The 18,739-nt window shown below is 40.2% G+C and overlaps 1 protein-coding gene across 4 annotated transcripts in view; it reads left to right on the top strand.

Moving 5' to 3' along the window:
* The first annotated feature begins 353 nt into the window (after positions 1-353).
* The window catches only part of SLC22A15 (solute carrier family 22 member 15), a 60,686-nt gene continuing 42,300 nt past the window's right edge, over positions 354-18,739 (top strand). The window contains exons 1-6 of one of the 4 annotated variants that reach the window (XM_058167449.1): positions 354-574; positions 1,893-2,105; positions 5,181-5,313; positions 7,822-7,986; positions 14,240-14,369; positions 16,510-16,725. In XM_058167449.1, the coding sequence (XP_058023432.1) occupies positions 488-574; positions 1,893-2,105; positions 5,181-5,313; positions 7,822-7,986; positions 14,240-14,369; positions 16,510-16,725 (944 nt within the window). In that variant the 5' untranslated portion in view covers positions 354-487. The remainder of the gene's footprint in view (positions 575-1,892; positions 2,106-5,180; positions 5,314-7,821; positions 7,987-14,239; positions 14,370-16,509; positions 16,726-18,739) is intronic. The other 3 variants (XR_009153275.1, XM_058167447.1, XM_058167448.1) reach the window with 3 other exon arrangements.

Genomic DNA, 18,739 nt, shown 5'->3' on the forward strand with positions numbered 1-18,739 from the left:
AATCTGAATTCTTTCTCTGGGCCTCGGTTAATAGTGCCCTGCCTTATTAGCCATGTTGCACAGTTTCCCGGGCTTCTAGGTCTACATCATTTGCTTAGTTTTCAATCCACGTTGTATCCTGAACCTTAACTTTTCATACGACGAAGGCGCAGTTTTAAGGAGAATCTGAAGGAGCGGAGACGTGCGCCCCCTAGCGCCCAACCTCAGCTACACCTGAGCTACACCTTCTCAAATGAGCACCAGCATCCCGCCGTACAAAGGCCACGTCCGACACAACCCGGAAATCTCTTACCCAGCTGAACGGTTTTCCTAGAGCGGAAGTCGGAATTCCTTTCTGCGCATACGCACTTCTGCTCTCTGCTTCTCGGGTGCTGATTCTTCAGTTAGCGCTGCTTCGCTTTGGCTCCGGAAAAGAGCCAAAGAGTTCTGGGGAAGGGGATGCGCGACCCGAGAGGAGGAGGAAGGCCGCCACCTCACGAGTGTCACCATGGAGGTGGAAGAGGCCTTCTTTCTGGTGGGCCAGATGGGCCCCTTCCAGGTGTGGCTTTGCGTCTTGCTGGCCGCACTGCTCCAGGTGAGAAAGACTCCTGAGGGGCATCTCTTGTCGTGAGGGGCAGGGACCTCATCACCATCAGGTGACCCATCAGAAAAAGGGCCGCTTTTGGTCCTGGGTCGGGCAGGGTTCGCATAGCGCAGTGCGATTTACCTCAGGAAAGAACTTATGTCCTGATGGCGTGAGGTCCCCTTACAAAAACCCGCAAGAAGAATGCAGAGAATTTAAGGGGCGGTTAAGAGAGCAAGAAGGTGGTGAAAAGGTGTGCTGTCTCCTTAGCCCTACTATCTATAAACTGCGAGGAGAATTTAGACAGACTGTACAAGCTGTCTAATGGCAAAGGACATGACTGAAAATATTAAGTCATATTTTGTGTACAAATTAATTGAAGGACGTTTGAGATGTAGAAAGCACATGGTTTAAAATGTATGAGTCATTTGTTGGTTAACATTGTGTGTTTATTGAGTAAAGACTTTACAACTATACATTGAATCCTTTTGTCAATTCAGTTGTTTTTATAGTTCAAGTTGACCAGGAAGTCTGAATTATCAGATTTTTCTATTTCACTCAAGCTGAGAAGCTATGATTAATGAAAGGCTTCCTTGTTTGGTCAGATTTTATAAGGGTTTCATGGGCAGGCAAAGACTCAGGTATACCTTAGTGTGAACAAGTTGTAACTAAAGTATCCAAAGAGTTTGATTTGGTAGCATTTGTAATCCAGTATAATCCAAGAGATAAAAAAGATCACCCTTTTCACTTTTGAGAAATTTGTTATTTGAATGTATTTGTTTGGGGTTTTTTGTTTATTTATTTCCTGCCTTTATTAAAACTCACTTTTTACGAACCTGCAATCCCTTAATTTGGGATAGAGTCAAGACAACTGGACAAAGCTAAGCGTTTACGTGCTGGATGCCCTGAAGGCATGTGGCAGCAGATATTTTTTCTTTGCACCCTAGGTGAGAAATATTTGCCACTACCTAGGCTTGAACTCTCAACCTTCCAAGTGGGAGGTGAGGCTGTTTACCACTAACCCACCATGCTGCTCGTATCCTGCCTTTATTATGTTTACAAATAACTCAAGGTGATGAACATATCCAACACACCATCCTCTTATTTTCCCCAAACAACCCTGTGAGGTGGGTTGGGCTGAGAGAGAGTGATTGGCCCAAAGTCACCCACCTGGTTTTCATGACTAAGGCAGGATTTGAACTCATGATCTTCTCTTTTCAAGCCTGGTACCTTAACTGCTAGACCAAACTGGCTCTTCAATTTTTTAATGCTTTGAATGTTGTCTGTGTATCTGGCATTGATCTTGATGTTGTTGTTTTTCTTGTTTCAGCTCTATGTAGCCAGTGAAGCAGTCCTCATTGCACTGATAGGAGCAATACCACCTTATCACTGGGATCTTGAAGGAATACTAGCTAATCATAGCCATAATAATGACACAGCTATTGAAGAAAACAACTTTAGAAAGTGGCTCCTAACAGCCAATTGGAATGATCTTCATACATACATACATTTTAACAAGAATTTTACATCAATAGCCTCTGAGGTATGAAGCATAATAATTTCTGTGGAAAGGCTGAATATTATAACTTTAGTATTAGAACTTGGAAATCATAAGCAGCAATGTTGAGCTTTCGGACAAAATTCAAATTAAATAGTAATATGAACCTTGTTTTAGAGGCAGATAGAACAGAACAGAACAGAATCCTTATTTACTGGCTTTGCCTTCATAGACAGAACAAGATTTTGTCTTTATAAAGTGCTTTCATTGCTGTATCAGTACACATCTAGAGAAAAGGAAATTGTTAGTGGGGTTGAATGGTTGTGATCAGTGGTGGGATTCAAAATGTTTTACTACCAGTTCTGTTGGCATGGCTTGGTGGGTGTGGCATGGCTTGGTGGGCGTGGCAGGGGAAGGATACTGTAAAATCTCCATTCCCACCCCACTACAGGGGAAGAATACTGTAAAATCTCCATTCCCTCCCCATTTCAGGGGAAGGTTACTGCAAAATCCCCATTTCCTCCCGATCAGCTGGGACTTGGGCGGCAGAGAATAGATGGGGGCAGGGCCAGTCAGAGGTGGTATTTACCGGTTCTCTGAACTACTCAAAATTTCCACTACCAGTTCTCCAAAGCTGGTCAGAACCTGCTGAATACCATCTCTGGTTTTGATAATCTTTCCATTACATCTTGAATATAGGCATCTAGAAGACAGCACAGTTCCTGAGCTTCTGACGCTCTTGTTCCTTCATGTCATATTCTTCCATATATTTGTTTCAGCCAAAAATAATTATTCCTATAGTCTTCATTGTCCCTTCTGGAGAGTTTCGGTTGTCATGTTCAGGAACCTCTTGCCTTCTTGGATACATTTCAGTGTAGCAACTGTTTCCTCAAATCCCTTCATTTTCTCCAATAAAAACAAATGTGCATTTCACCAAATGCTGTTTGCATTCTCCTCAGGCAGGAAGACCAATGTCATACACACTTTGAAAGTCATGATGTTTTCCTAATTTATGTTGCTTGAACCCTTCCTTGATGTCTTCTGTGAACACACTTCCATGTAGATCTTTCCTGTTTGCATTTTGTAGTTATGAGCTCCCAGAAATTGCCTCTTGAGTCTGGATTGAAAGAAAATAGGAAAGAAAAGAAATATGAAAAAAATGCCTTCCCCTCAATCTCCAATGCCAGATTCCAGTTAGTTTTTTCTGCTTGCTCACCTTGCCAAACGCTTATTGGAGGTGTGACTCTAGTGACACTGACTCTTAGTACTCATGACTTGACCATAGTGTAGCAGCAAGATATACATTTTTAAGAATTTATTCTTTGCTTTCTCTTTATTTACAATTCTGCCTATTCTGCCTATCTAGATGATGATATTTTAAATAACTTCCTTCTGCCTTTGTATCAGCCCCCCCCAACAGACACAAAATGCTTAAATTGTTCTTCTGGTAGGATGTTACTAGGTACTAGATTTTGCCTATCCCTGTAATGTATTTCCAGTAAATGGATATTGCTTTTGTTATAGTTATAAAATCTGTTTCACTAACTATTGTTCAAGCCAGATAATGACTATCAAGAATGCTCTCTTGCAAACATAGAACCTCCAACACATCCCATGTCTGGTGCCAGTGTGAAAATGGGATGCCCCCGGCTGCCACCTCCCACTGCCCACCACTGCCATCCTCGGCCTCTTTGACCTAGAGCTCAGTGCAGCGACGGCAGCAGCAAGGGGTGCGGAAGTGGGATGCCCCCAGCCACCACTCTGCAATCTGCCCACTCTCTTGCTCACTCACCCGGCTCTCCCTCCAGCCACCTATGGCAAGTTATCCCCATGACAAGTTGGCTATGTGGAGTTGTCCTGCGCATCTTGACAGAGGTTATTTGGTGGTGAACTGCTGGTGGTGAGTTAGCTGCAGTGAGTTGTCCTAGATTCACTCTAAAAGTCAGTCGTTAAGTTGGAGTCTCTTGATATCAGAGCAGAAATAGAATTCTCTCCTCATTGATATGAGACTCATAGTACTCCAAGATTTCTATTGAACAGCTTTGATCAGCAAGTTTGAAATGTTATTGTTTTGCAGAAGTATATAAAAATAGTTCGATAGCAAATAAATAGTTTTTGATTAATGTTTTTGGTATTAAATTTAGCTTGAAAAGGCCTTGAAAAATAGAAAGTATAAAAAAGCATGAATAAATGCAACTATAAAAATTACTTTATTCACTGAAAAACATCAACTCAACATCAGCATTAACTAATCTCTTTTATGGAGAGTTTATTAATTTAATTCGATGGTTTCTGGATAATCTGATTATTTACAGTCAATTCTAGAAAATTGAAAAGACTGCCCTAAAATCTAGGAAATTTAACCACCAACCTAAAAGGCAATCATGTTTTTTGTCAATCGCTTTTTTTTGGAAAGAATAGGAATTATTTCAATGACTACTTGTCATGGCTGCCTCTCTCCTATCCAAGATTCATAAGATGACAGCCTGATATTAGCAACATGGGGGTGGGGCAGGGCAGGGGGGCAGAAGGGAATTACAGTTTGAGTGGGATGGTTGACACTACTGTTCTCTTCAGTCTCCAACCCTACTCAGATCTCTCTGGAAATCAATCTGTGTTAGATATTGTATACCGATGTTTTAGACAGCCCTGCCTATAATTTCAACAGTTGTAGTAATGGCAATGGTTAGTTTATTCTGCAGGGGATCTGATAGCCAATATAGTTCTAAACATGTATTAAGCATTCTACCTGAAACCTTAAGAAGGACCTTTAGGATTTTCCCTAGCCCTGGAGCTTCATTTGAATTTGACTCTCATGTCATAAGTATTAAAAAGGATGTTTGCTGTCTTACTGGCTCTGTGGTTGAGCATAAGAATGCAAGTGAGGATACTGAACGAAACTTGATGTGACAAATAATTCAGATCCTTTTCAGTTTGCATCAAGAATGTCAATCTGCTCTTTTCTATTGTTCTTAGAGAGCCATCTGCAAATAGAATATCTGAAAAATGAAAGACGGAAGTTTAGTTTTGAATATGGTTTAGTTTTCCTCTTGTTGAAAGATTCTGTAATTCTTATAAATTCCATTAGATTCTACCTAACATTCTCTTTTCTGTCCATAGTGGTTTTTAATTGGCAATACTTCATATAAGATCAGTGTTGCCAGTTCATGTTTCTTTGCTGGTGTGTTTGTTGGAGTAATTACTTTTGGACAACTATCAGATCATTTTGGGAGGAAAAAAGTCTTTCTTATAGGTAAGTTGTGTTAGAATTTAGTAGAAAATGTTAGCCTTCTCTGTTTAATCTATTTAATCCTTGGAAAATATGATATTCAAGAAAGCTGAGTAAATCCTCAGGTAGCCAAGTTTAATCGGCTTGTTGCAGGATTTACTATTCTTTATTCCACCTTCTTGCACATGGAAGGGAAGGGATTTTTCTCTGATATGTGTGTTTGTGGAAGAAGCAATAAGTGTAGCAATTGAGAGTCCCTTTGGTTGACTATTCCCTCCAACTGATAACTAATTTCTCCAGCCATCACAGAAAAACAGTTGCTGCCTCAAAATGAGAAAATGCATGGGAATGTCCTATAGAGTTATGTACCTAGTGATACCTACACCTAGAAATGAGGTATCCTACTGGACCACACTTTAGTATGAACCAGCAATGTGCTACAGCTACCAAAAAAGCCAATGCAGTCCCAGGCTGCATCAGCAGAAGAATATCATGAGGATCACAAGACATGATACTTTATGCTGTACTAGTATAACCAAACTTAGAATACTATGTCCAATTCTGGTCCCCATGCTATAAAAAAAGATGCTGAGATCCTAGAAAGAATGCAGAGAAGAGCAACTAAAGGGATCTGTGGGATAAATTGTACAAGGAATGATTAAGGGAACTAGGTCTGTCCAGCTGAATTAGGGGCGATATGATAGCTGTCTTCCTGTACATGAGGGACTGTCAGCTTTGGAAGCCATACTAGACCAGAAGCTTCCATGCTGCCACTTTCTCCTGTTTGGGAAAGTAGGAGGGGAGATTTAGTAGAGGGGCTGTCGTTAGACATAATAACATTCTTCCTGCTGGTCAAGGTCAGGCCAGTCCTGCATCTGGAGAAGGAGTGGTCGGAGTGATGTCTCGAGATGGGACAGTTGACAATTGGAGCATGTGATCGACTGAGGAGTCAGGGGATGGTCTTGAGGGTTTTGATTTACTGAGGGAAAACCTGGCTCTCTCAGATTTGGATTTTCCCATGTGCCAGTTTACCTATCCTAGTAAAAGAACTTTGAAAGATGCCTGCTTTGGAGTTTTACTTGGAGAGGGTTTTTTTTCTGGAACGCTGACGGGGACTGCTACAGAGGAGGGGGAGTCGACTCATTCTCCAAAGTACCTGAGGGTGGATAAGAAGCAATGGGTGGAAATTTGTTAAAGAGATATCCAATCTGGGTCTAAGGATAAACTTCTTCACAAGGAGAACACTTAACCAATGGAACATCTTGCCTCCTAGAGTTGTGATTGCACTGTCCCTGGAGGTCTTCAAGAAAAGATTGAACAGCCATTTGTTCAGGATGATATAAGATCTCCTGTTTTGGGCAGGGGACTGAACTTGAAAACCTCCAAGACCCCTTCCAGCCCTATGATTCTATAAATATTGTTACTCGAGTACCCAGATCGGATAGTCCTTGGTTTATGACTATTCAGAATTATGGTGACACTGAACAAAGAGATTTATGACTGGTTCTTGAAAATATGGCTTTGCAGCACTTCCATTGTTCAGATGATCAACATTCAGCCACTTGGCAGCCCATCCACACTACAACCACAGAAGTGCTACAACTTTCCCCACCTGCTGATATTCACATCTATACCTTTTTGGCCACTTTGCACAGTGGCATTCCTTGGCGTCAGTGTTAGGGTTGGGGCTGAAGTTGAGGTCTGGGTACTTCACCAGTGTTGTCCGGCTGCCACTGCCCCCAAACCTCTGTTACAACCCCATTGCCACCACTACCACTGAGAAATGCTGCCTCAAGCCCCATGCTGTAAGCAGCTATCTCAATTCTACCAGCACAAAGCTGTATGGTTCTGCGGCTGTTGCCATCCTATAAGGCAGGGTGCAGGGTGACCAAAAGGACAGAGATGGGGGGAATAGACAACTGGGGAGAGTTGAAGGGGTGTCAATATCTTACCTTAGAAAAGCCAAGGCTTTGACTGGGCGGAACTTAGCCAGGGATGGCTTTGATTGTGGTAAGTCCTCACGTAATGACCAGTAGAATTTGTTTAATGATGGCAACAAGGAGTGCCAGGATTTCTGTTGCTATGTGATGTGGTAATGTGACGTCACATTTTACAACTGCATTAGCAACAGATATTACAGTCCCAAATGTGGAAAGTTAAGGATTACCTGTATAAGACAGGAGATAAATATTGATTGTATAATTATATTTGGCTTCATAGTTCAATCAAAAGGTACAGCACTTCCAAACATCAAACATTTTTAGTTTTAATAAAATATGGTCTTTAAGTTTTTATTCTTCTTTTTCCACAAAGTGGGTCATGTGAATTTTCTTAAAAGTTAATCTGAAACAATATACTTTCATTCTTAACTGAGATTAGTGACTAGTGTCTACTGTTTTTGAGTATCTCAGTGCATTTTAATACTAAAGAATTTTGTTTCATAATTGTGCTTGATATTTGGGGAAAAACCAATAAAATCAGCATTAAACACTGTCAAATAGTTCTAAAGGATTTTTTTTCTTTCTCTTCTAGGTTTTGGCCTTGACATTGTATTTGCTGTTGCTAATGGATTTTCTCCTACATATGAGTTTTTTGCAGTTTCTCGTTTCTTGGTTGGAGTAATGAATGGTGGAATGTCACTGGTTGCTTTTGTCCTGTTGAATGAATGTTTGGGAACTGCTTATTGGGCATTGGCAGGTACAGATTTAATAGTTAGATCTTTCAGATTTACTCTTGTAGCAAATATCAAGATAATTCAGTAATAATTAAAAACTCCCTCACATGTTAAGAAATTAGCAAGTAGTTTGTTTATTCATGTATAATGTTAATTTCATAATGTTTCATCGTGATGTTTGATTCTGTGCTGATGGATATCCTCACCCAGAAGCTTCATATAGATATTAAATAAGAGCTGGGAGTGAGTTTGAGCCTGTGGTTCTCTCTAAAGCAAAGGCCTATGACTGGATCTTTGTCTTCCTCCTACACTGACTAGGATCCACCTCCAAAAAAAGAGCAGAACCACTAGAGAACCATGATTCCCTGCTCCCAGCCCCCTGAATAATCCAACTATCATGAGCAATAGTATTAAAAGCCACTGAGGTATCAGGATGACCAGAATGGATACATTGCTCCATTCAGGGTCTCCCAGAGGTTATTCATGAAGGTGTCCCATGCCATCTAAGTTCTTATCTTGATGTGAAATCTGACTGCAGTGGTTTCTGATAATTTCCTTCCTCCAGAGCCCTTAGAGCTGTAAACATACCACCTTCTTGGCAACCTTCCCCAGAAAGGGAAGTTGAAGACTGGATTGAAATTGTTTGGTACTGTATTGCTGGGCCCAGGAATGACCTATGTAACATATGATTAGCTTTAGCTTCTCTCAGTCTGTAAATAGTTTGTGAATTTTTTAATACTTATAGTTTAATCAGGTGTCATCAAGTCAAGCTCAATTCCTGGTAACAATATATAGATAATGCTTCATATTCTGTTCATCCTATTCTGAATGATAATCTGCAGCTCATCCATCAGTGGTATCTCTGATCTTATCTATCTACATCTATCTACCTGAACCACCATTGACCCCATCTTCTAATCTCAAATTTGCCAAACTTTTTTCCAGTACACCAGCTGTTTACATGACACACTCAAAGTATGTGAGTTTATGTTTGCTAATCATTGCCTTCAGAAGAATAGTCAGTACTTCTTCAGAACAGATTAGTTGGATTCCCCATTGTTGAACCTGAGCAGTTAGCACTTTAATTGCCTTCTTTCTTGAAGTTTTAAACAGTTCAATAGGCATTTAATGTATACCTGGCACTTCCCTTTTTGACAGTTGGTTTGTCACTTTACTATCTACCATAGTAGAATTGGTTTCTGAATAGGTTTTCTCTTCAGATGGTCTTTAATCCTGCTTGTAAAAGGTTTCAGTATAATATTTCCATTTGCCTTTGTTATAGATGTGTGATTGTTCTTGTATTCATACCTTAGCTATAAGTTTTTTCTTTGATTTTTCTGATCTTAAAAATTTATCTCATTTTCCATATTTTATTCTACTTCTTGAAATTCTTGATTGAGAGCTCTTCCCTTCCCTTCCCTTCCCTTCCCTTCCCTTCCCTTCCCTTCCCTTCCCTTCCCTTCCCTTCCCTTCCCTTCCCGTACTTTGTGTCTCTATAGATTCTGGCTATTTTGTTCTTACTGCCCAAGACTTTTATCCTCTTGCCAGTGAGGGTGAGCCAATCTAGAAGCTTATGTTTCTGTCACCGTCACTTTCATTAAAGAGGTCCCTCACCATGCCAAGATGGTAATGCCCTCTGAGATGTATATCGTCCACCTTAATGTACCATTTTGTAACAGACATTTTGGCAGTTCTGATTGTCATTAAGCAAGGACTTCATGTGACCCTAACCTCCCTTTTGACTTTGCTTGTGGGAAGCCAGTAGGGAAAATTGCAAATTGCAATCACATAACTGGCGTGCTGTGTTTGCTAAAACTCTGAGAGCTATCTCTTATTCAGTGCTGTCTTTTTTTTTTTTTTTTACATTTATATCCCGCCCTTCTCCGAAGACTCAGGGCGGCTTACAGTGTATAAGGCAATAGTCTCATTCTATTTGTATATTTTTTACAACGTCAACTTATTGCCCCCCCAACAATCTGGGTCCTCATTTTACCTACCTTATAAAGGATGGAAGGCTGAGTCAACCTTGGGCCGGGCTTGAACCTGCAGTAATTGCAGGCTACTGTGTTCTAATAACAGGCTTCTTAACAGGCTGAGCTATTCCGGCCCTGAAATTTGAACAATTGTTGAATCAGTGGTCATTAAACAAGGATCACATGTAATATCTGCATGTAATAAATATGATTCTACCCATCACTATAGCAGATTTGCCAAAGTACTATTTGGGAATGGCATATTTGGTTTAAATTAAATGTAGTAAAGTTCTATGTGACCTTTCTGTTTTCATTTTCTCTGAATGTGCATGTTCCATCCCACCTCTTGGACTTGTTTCTGCTTCTGTCTTAACTTGTACTCACTGCTGTTCTCATTACATTTTTCACACCTGCCTTTGTTCTCTTTTTAATCTTAATCTTTGATCTTGACTTTAAGCTATCTGTAGTTCTTTTCTTAATTGTCTTCTGTTTTCTTTCTTCCTCCTGTCTGCTAGTATTTTAATCCTAGGAGCCTGAGCCCTCCTTTTTTTAAGGATCCCATATAAGCTCAGTTCATAATAAATGTTTACGGTAATGTATTTGGAAGAATCAGATAGATTGTAGCTTATTTATTTTGAGATTGTGTTTTATTTATTTTTCGAGAAATTGGATTCCCCCCCTTTTTAAATTCTTGTTATGTAGAAGTCCACCTTTTGCCCTTCGTCTAATTTCAGTGTGGCAAAATTTTATCGTGAGAACATTTTGAAACATAGTCCTGAAGTTGGAGTATCTACTAAGAGCAGAAACTATACAATAATAAATTCTTAGAAATGACTAGAGTTATGTTTCTCCTACAATATATTTTATAATGAAGTTTTTTGACTATTTTCAATTAAAATATTTTAATTTAATTTTTTAAAAATAAAATATATTAATGATGTTACATGTCTAATAAGTCTGCAATGAAACTATAATATATTACATTCACTTTTCTAATAGATTTATATTAAATCCTCTGTGTTCTCTCCTAATTCTTACTTGTCAAGAGATGTTTGAATGTTCAGAACATGTCAGTGTAAAATTGTAATTGTACCCACTGTTTTCTGTCTGTTAATGGCAAATAATTCTTAATTCTTGATTATAAAAGCAAATGTCTATAATTATGGTTTAAGTGTTTATCTTATTTAATTAGTTCATTTTGGTTGCCCTCTATGCCAATATATCTGTGGATACTATAATGTTATCTGCCTTCATAATATGTTGCTTGAATTTTTGAATTTTGAAAAATCCAAATTTTAAATTTTAAAAAATTACCAAAAATGTTTGTACAGTATTGTTTTTCTTCCTGCTAGTTGGGCCTTCAGTGCAGCTGGCTGTTTCCATTCTGATTGAATAACAAGTGTTTTGTTGCTTGGGAAAAAAAGAGGATCAGTGCTTGTTTGTTTCTGTCTCTGTTGAAGCAAATATGGGAAAGACAGAAAATAGAGTGGGTTGGGCCATGAGCATGTAAGGAATGGATGGGGAACAGAAGGTCAGGATCATGACAGAAAAGTGGGGAGATTGAAAATGTGGGTAGGAAGGGAGTTGGAACCATGAGGGAGACTGATTTACAGAGAGATTGAAGAAAAAAGGTGCTCTAAGTTGCTTGTATACCACGGGTATCAAACTTGATCATGTCACGGGACGTTTCATGAGTTATCGCAATGTTTTTTGCCTTTGTGGAGCCAGGGTGGGTGTGGCCTATGTGTGACGCATCCAGCCTGCGAGTGGCCAGTTTGACAAGCCTGTTCTATACAGATGGGTTGGGGGATGAAACAGCTCTCTCAAAATGAGAGAGTTGGGGAGAGTTGAATTAACTGACATAGTGAAGAGACATTTGGAATTGACTTGACTGGCATACTTTCTAAGGATTGAAAATTCTATTGGAGCTAAAGCTAATTTAAAGGAAAACTCTTCTGCTTTGGAATCACACACCTCCCTTTTGAATCATGGTCAGTTACCTGGGCAAATTTTCTAGTTTTTTTATTTATTGTGGAGTTCAAAAATAGGTTTTCTGAATTAAGGTCTGGTTTTTATTCTAAGTCATGTTTCCTGTGTCAAAAATTGCAGAGAATTAAGACAGTGACACCAAGCTGGGGGGAATAGCCAACACTTTAGAAGATAGGCTCAAAAAATAGGATCCAAAAAGACCTTGACAGACTTGAATATTGGGCCATATCCACTAAGATGCAGTTTAATGGTGAGAAAAGTAAGATTCCGCACTTAGGCAGGAAAAACCAAATATATAAGTATAGAGTATGCCAGATGTGGTTAGTTAATTTTCCCGAGAGGCTACATGAGAAATTGGGACTGTTGTGGAAACCTGAACCAATAAGGCTGTGAAGGTGCGTAGGCACGCGCAGTCACCTATATACGTAAATTGAAAAAAATTAGTCTCCAAAATAAAAGCAATGTAGTTGTATTGCATGCATGGTGTATATTTATTTACATTTGATTTCTAATTTCCAATTGACTTACAGTATGCAGGCTGGACAAGGGCAGCCAAAGGACTATATGCAGCTCGGGAGCCATAAAACAGAATGGGGACAACTGGTTGCAGCCAACTTGCCATGGCCAATTCCCCATGGCCAGCTCACCATGGGACAACTCGCCACAGACAACTCATTGCAGGACAATTTAGCAATTTTAATTTAGCTATTTAAAATAAATAAATATTTTAATTTTTGTCATTTACAATTCATTCTGTCCCTCCTTTTGCATCCTTTCTTTAATGATTCTATTCCACCAGTTCTTTCATATCAGTGTAACTGTTGTCCCGCAGTGAGTTGTCCACAGTGAGTTGGCTGTGGTGAGTTGGCCCACAGAGAGTTGGCCACAACAAGTTGGCCATGGTAAGTTGGCTGTGCTGAGTTTGTCATGGTAAGTTGGCTGTGACAAGTTAGCTGTGGCTAATTGTCATAGACCTGCTGTAAAAAGACCCAGGTTTAGAATAGGGCTCAACATAAGTAACTGTGAGAGGGATCTAGGTGTCCTAATAGAAACCACTTAAGTATGAGCTAGCAGTGTGCTGTAGCTTCCAAAAAAGCCAATGCAATCTTAGGCTGCATCAAAAGAGGGAGAGTTTCAAGATAGTGAGAAGTGATAGTACCACTTTACACTGTGCTGGTGAGACCACACTTGAAATACTGCATCCAGTTCTGGTCACCATGACTCAAAACAAGATGTTGACACCCGGGAAAGTGTGTAGAGAAGTGCAACAAATGATGAAGGGTCTGTTGGCTAAATTAGATGGTGAATGGTTGAGGGAGCTAGGTATGTTTATTGAAGAGAAGGATTGGGGCAGGGGGACATGGTAGCTGTCTTCTGGTACTTGCAGAGTTGTCACAAAGAATAGGGGATTGACTTATTCTCTAGGGCACCAGAGTGCAGGACAACAAGTAGTGGGTGGAAACGTGTTAAAGAAAGATCCAACCTAGAAGTAAGGAGAAATTTTCTGACAGTGAGAACAATTCATCAGTGGAATAGCTTGTCTCCTAGGGTTGTGATTTTTCCATCACTGAAGATTTTCAAAAATAGACTGGATAACCATTTGGTTCGGATGGGAGAAGCTACTGCACTGAGCAGGAAGTTGGACTAGAAGACCTCTGAGGTCCCTTATGATTCTATGAATTGTTAGAGTTCAGGATGTCCTTCAGGTTGTCCTTTGAACTTAAAATGATTCCGAGAAAGGGAGCAGAAGCCATATAACAGTGAAAGAATGTTGGGACAGGAAGTGACAAAGGGACACTCTTACCATAGCGAAGGAATGTAGATCAGGGTGAAAGGAAGATGAAAGTGCCAACCTCAAATTCTGAATTTGGGTGATTAGAAGCTAATATAAAACTAGAAGCAAATGTATTTAATTATTTATTACTGTTCATGCAGCTTTGCTATCTCCTATAATCCTTTGCCAGTTTACAGTCTGGGCTCTTGGTCTGGTTGGCTGGAAGTGCAGTGTTCACTGGTTTAGGATTTTAAGAAAGAAACTGTGTTTTAGATCTAAATTGCTTTGGTTCATATTATAATGAATAATTTTCTCTCCCCCCCCCGCCCCACCCCGACAATATGTTAGTGTCTATGGCAAACATTTTGGAATGTTGGAATATGCCTATAACAGCCTTTTTGGATGGCATCCACCACTTTTTAGAGTTTTGAATGTTCTTTATCTCTGCATATTTGTTCTCCGCTTGTCTATTAAATCATCACTTTTGAAGTCACTACAAAATTGTCAATAACACTTTTCCCCCTATCTGCATTATAATAGGATCAATTGGTTGTCTCTTCTTTGCTGTGGGAATTGCTCAATATGCTTTATTAGGATATCTCATTCGCTCCTGGAGATTATTAGCAGTGGTGGTTAACCTGGAAGGAGCAGTAGTCTTTCTCCTTTGTCTGTAAGTTATATACCTACATTATTTTGCTAAAATATGAGAGTACTTGTCACTGAATAAAAAGAATAGCTGTTTGTCCTCTTTTCAGTCCCTTCCATCCTAATTTCTCTATACTTGAAAATAAATTCGGCTCTTTTCTTGGCATTTATCTTCTAAATTTCTTGGTCTTAATAATTCTCCTTTTAAAAAGTTTCCACTGTTACTCCTAAAGTGTACTCTGTCTTGAATCTAGAAACAAAAGGCAAGAGGTGGTTATCTGTACTATTCGCAACACTGTTACTCTTGACACTGTCGGGGGTGAGCCTATCTTCACAGGTTCTTGTGTTGAACCTACTCTTTTTTTGTTGTTGTTATATCAAGTTTGGTTCATGCAAGTTAGTTTCTGTCTCTAGATTTCATAAAATATCAGCTGTGGACAATCTATACTAAGAATCTGAAGCCTTGAGATACAACAGAGAACAGAGATTACTTAAGTATCATTCAAAGTTAGAACAGCCCCCCCCCAAGCTACATACAGTAGCCCGTTTCAAAATTATTATTATTTTTTATTTACATTTGTATCCCGCCCTTCTCCGAAGACTCAGGGCGGCTTACAGTGTATAAGGCAATAGTCTCATTCTATTTGTATATTTACAAAGTCAACTTATTGCCCCCCCAACAATCTGGGTCCTCATTTTACCTACCTTATAAAGGATGGAAGGCTGAGTCAACCTCGGGCCGGGCTTGAACCTGCAGTAATTGCAGGCTGCTGTGTTCTAATAACAGGCTTGTTACAGCCTGAGCTATCATGGCCCTTATAGCAACTGAAGCATCCCCACAGTCATTTTCCCTTACAACAAACCACAGGGACCCTGCAATGCCACCCCTCCACTCTCCCCCCACACCCTCCATGGGTCTCATGTCTGCTTTCCATCCCATCTCTGCTACCAATCATGCCACTCCATCTCCAGTGTCCCTGGGCCACTGAACTTGGCTTTGTCCCAGAAATGGATGCCATTTTCTAAGCAGCCACAATTAAACAGTGTGTTGCTTCCCCCCCAAAGAATCTAAACAGGTTCAATCCAAGTATTTGGATGGGAGACTGGAAACATCTGAATCTAAGAGAGCTTTGGAACTTGAATGAAATTAACTTCCCAGAAAAAGACTGTCGTGAACTGCTTGTGTATTGCTGCCAAGAAAATTTCATGGATGTGTCTATGAAGCCACCAAAATCTGAGTTTAGCTTTTTCTCACTATGCTAAATAACTCTGAAAACCTCAAAATATTTTGTTTGTTTGTTTGTTTTTCAAAGCTCAATCCAAAGAAAAAATTGCCTTGTATCAGAGCATCAACCTACATCCCTCTTTCTTACAGTAATGAAAGGATAAAATGTAAACATTTGAATTAAAACTAGTAGTTTACTTAAGCACTTTGCATTCAGAAGAAAGAAATTAATTTCTTTTATTCCAAGTTTAAATTTATAAAAGCCTCTGGTAACAGAATGGAGACTTATTGGGAGAATATTTGAAAAAAATGTATTCTATATACTTGTTTTAATCTTTAATCTATCTGAACTTTAAATTGCTTAGGGGAATGAAATAAAGAAAAAGAAAGAGTTCTGATTAAGAATGGTTAAATTTATGATCAACCATTTCTATCTATATTGTTGAAATATGTTTTTTGAACTGAGAATCAACATTTGTATGTCACCCTTTCTCACAATTATAGGTGGCTTACAGTGAAAAAATAATTTGTCTTTAAAATATTCATAAAAATCAAACAACTAAAATGTACAAATACTATTAATAGAGCTACTAATAAAACTGATCTCCTGTCAGGCAGATCTGAATATCCCCTGAAGATTAATTGTGGTTTTGATTATATTTGAGCAAGCTATGTCAATATCCAGTGTTTCTGTCTTCTTGCTTTCATACTGCATGAAATATTCAAAATTTGGATTTACATGTTAAACATATTTCTTTAAATATTTTAAAACAGTTGCATGCTGGAGTTCATGTGCTGCATATTTGCAAACTTGTTCTCATTTATGCATAAGTTGATGCTTATTTTTAGTTTAAAATATGTGCATAATAGGTGCACCAGCATAAAGTTTTCAGTAGTAAAATATCCCTAGTGCTCTCAATGAATGATTCTTTCCTTCTAGATTCATTCCTGAGTCACCTCGTTGGTTATATTCACAAGGTCGGCTCCATGAAGCTGAAGATTCTCTCTACCTCATTGCAAAGAGAAACTACAAGCCCAAGTGTACTTTTTCACTTAAACTTCCAACTACATGGAGTTGTAAGCAGTCTTGTAGTATTATGGATCTGTTCCGATATAAGATCCTTTTGGGACGTACTCTGGTCATGCTGTTCATCTGGTATATATACTACTTTTTGAAAATTATCTTGGAAGTCCTGCTTTCTGTTTATTGAAATATGTCATAAAATAGTCATGTAGTGATTTGGGGACTGTTGTAATTTATTGGTCTTTTTTTTAATTTTCTCTGTAGTTCTTAGTTTGAAACCATTTACTTAAGAAAAGGGTTGTGGCAAAATGTCTGAGTGGATTTGGAATATAATGTAGACAATGCTAAAGATGGTAATTTATTGTGAAAATGTTTTTGTTTCAGCCATGTTGCCATGGAAAGCATTGAAGTGTAATAATGCTAATTAGATTGTAATTCATCATAATTTGCTATTTCTTATTATGTATAAGATTGGGACACTTTTCAAATCAAGACAAAAGCTGACTTTTCGGAGGCATATCAGTCCTTTTTAATTCTCAATGACAATATCTCCTTCCTTTCCAGTCAGCTATAAATTTTATCTAAATTTGATTGTTTCTGGTACTGAATTTCAGCAGTATGATTTTGGGCTCATGTTATGTTTTGAGTGGAGATGAAGATGAGGATTTGCCTCCTAAAACCTTTACATTTCTATCCCTAAGCTTAAATACACACCCAGAGCCAATCCTAAGCATATATGTTCAAGATAGGGTAGGTATCTAAAGTCAAACTGATTTGAGTGTACATGAGATGTAGTTCTGAATGCCACAACACAGAGCCATTTCATATATTGATAGAGAAGGCTCTGATCAATTGAAAATGACAAATATGATGGTATGGTATGCTATACACCAGGGGTCCTCAAACTACGGCCCAGGGGCTGGATACGGCCCACTGAAGCCATTAGCAGGACCATGAGGCTGCACCCACATCACCTCGCTTTTCCGCCGACTCGCACCCACCTTCTAGAGGCTGGAGCCCAAAAATGGGAAGCACAGAGGCCTCTGGAGGCAAAACTATTCTAGGACCTACCTAGTGGCAATGAGGGAGGCAAGGCGTTCCTACGCTTCCACCCTCATTGCGTCGGCAGATAACCGCCCAGCCGCCCTGTTTCGGGTGACCCGCTCTCTCCTTCATCAGGAGGTGCGGGATGACCCTTTGCAGGGACGTGCCGAGGAGTTTAGTGGTTATCTATACAATAAAATCGCTCAGCTCCGGGATGGTCTGGACCGAAATTGGGATGATCCAAGCGAGAGGGAGGAGGCACGTCTTGTTGAGTCTGTTTGGGATGAGTTTGATCTTGTGACTCCCGAGGACGTGGACAGGTTGTTGGGGAGGCTCCACGCCACCACATGTTTACTGGACCCATGTCCTTCCTGGCTGGTGCTGGCCACTCAGGAGGTGACACGAGGCTGGCTCCAGGGGATCATCAACGCTTCTTTGTTGGAAGGGGTTTTCCCTGCCGCCTTGAAAGAGGCGGTGGTAAGACCCCTCCTCAAGAAGCCCTCCCTGGACCCAGCTATTTTGGGTAATTATCGTCTGGTCTCCAACCTTCACTTCATTGCGAAGGTTGTAGAGAGTGCTGTGGCGCGGCAGCTACCCCAATACCTGGATGAAGATGTCTATCTAGACCCGTTCCAGTCCGGCTTCCGACCTGGATACAGCACGGAGACAGCTTTGGTCGCGTTGGTGGATGATCTCTGGAGGGCCAGGGACAGGGGTTATTCCTCTGCCCTGGTCCTATTAGACCTCTCAGCGGCTTTTGATACCATCGACCATGGTATCTTGCTGCGCCGGCTGGGGGGATTGGGAGTGGGAGGCACCGTTTATCGGTGGTTCTCCTCCTATCTCTCCGACCGGTCGCAGACGGTGTTGACAGGGGGGCAGAGGTCGGCCGCGAGGTGCCTCACTTGTGTGGTGCCACAGGGGTCGATTCTCTCGCCCCTTCTGTTCAACATCTATATGAAGCCGCTGGGTGAGATCATCAGTGGCTTTGGGGTGAGATACCAGCTGTACGCTGACGACACTCAGCCGTACTTTTCCACCCCAGGCCAACCCAACGAAGCTGTTGAAGTGCTGTCCCGGTGTTTGGAAGCCGTACGGGTCT

This window comes from Ahaetulla prasina, chromosome 2, assembly GCF_028640845.1.
Source record: "Ahaetulla prasina isolate Xishuangbanna chromosome 2, ASM2864084v1, whole genome shotgun sequence".
Lineage (NCBI taxonomy): Eukaryota > Metazoa > Chordata > Lepidosauria > Squamata > Colubridae > Ahaetulla > Ahaetulla prasina.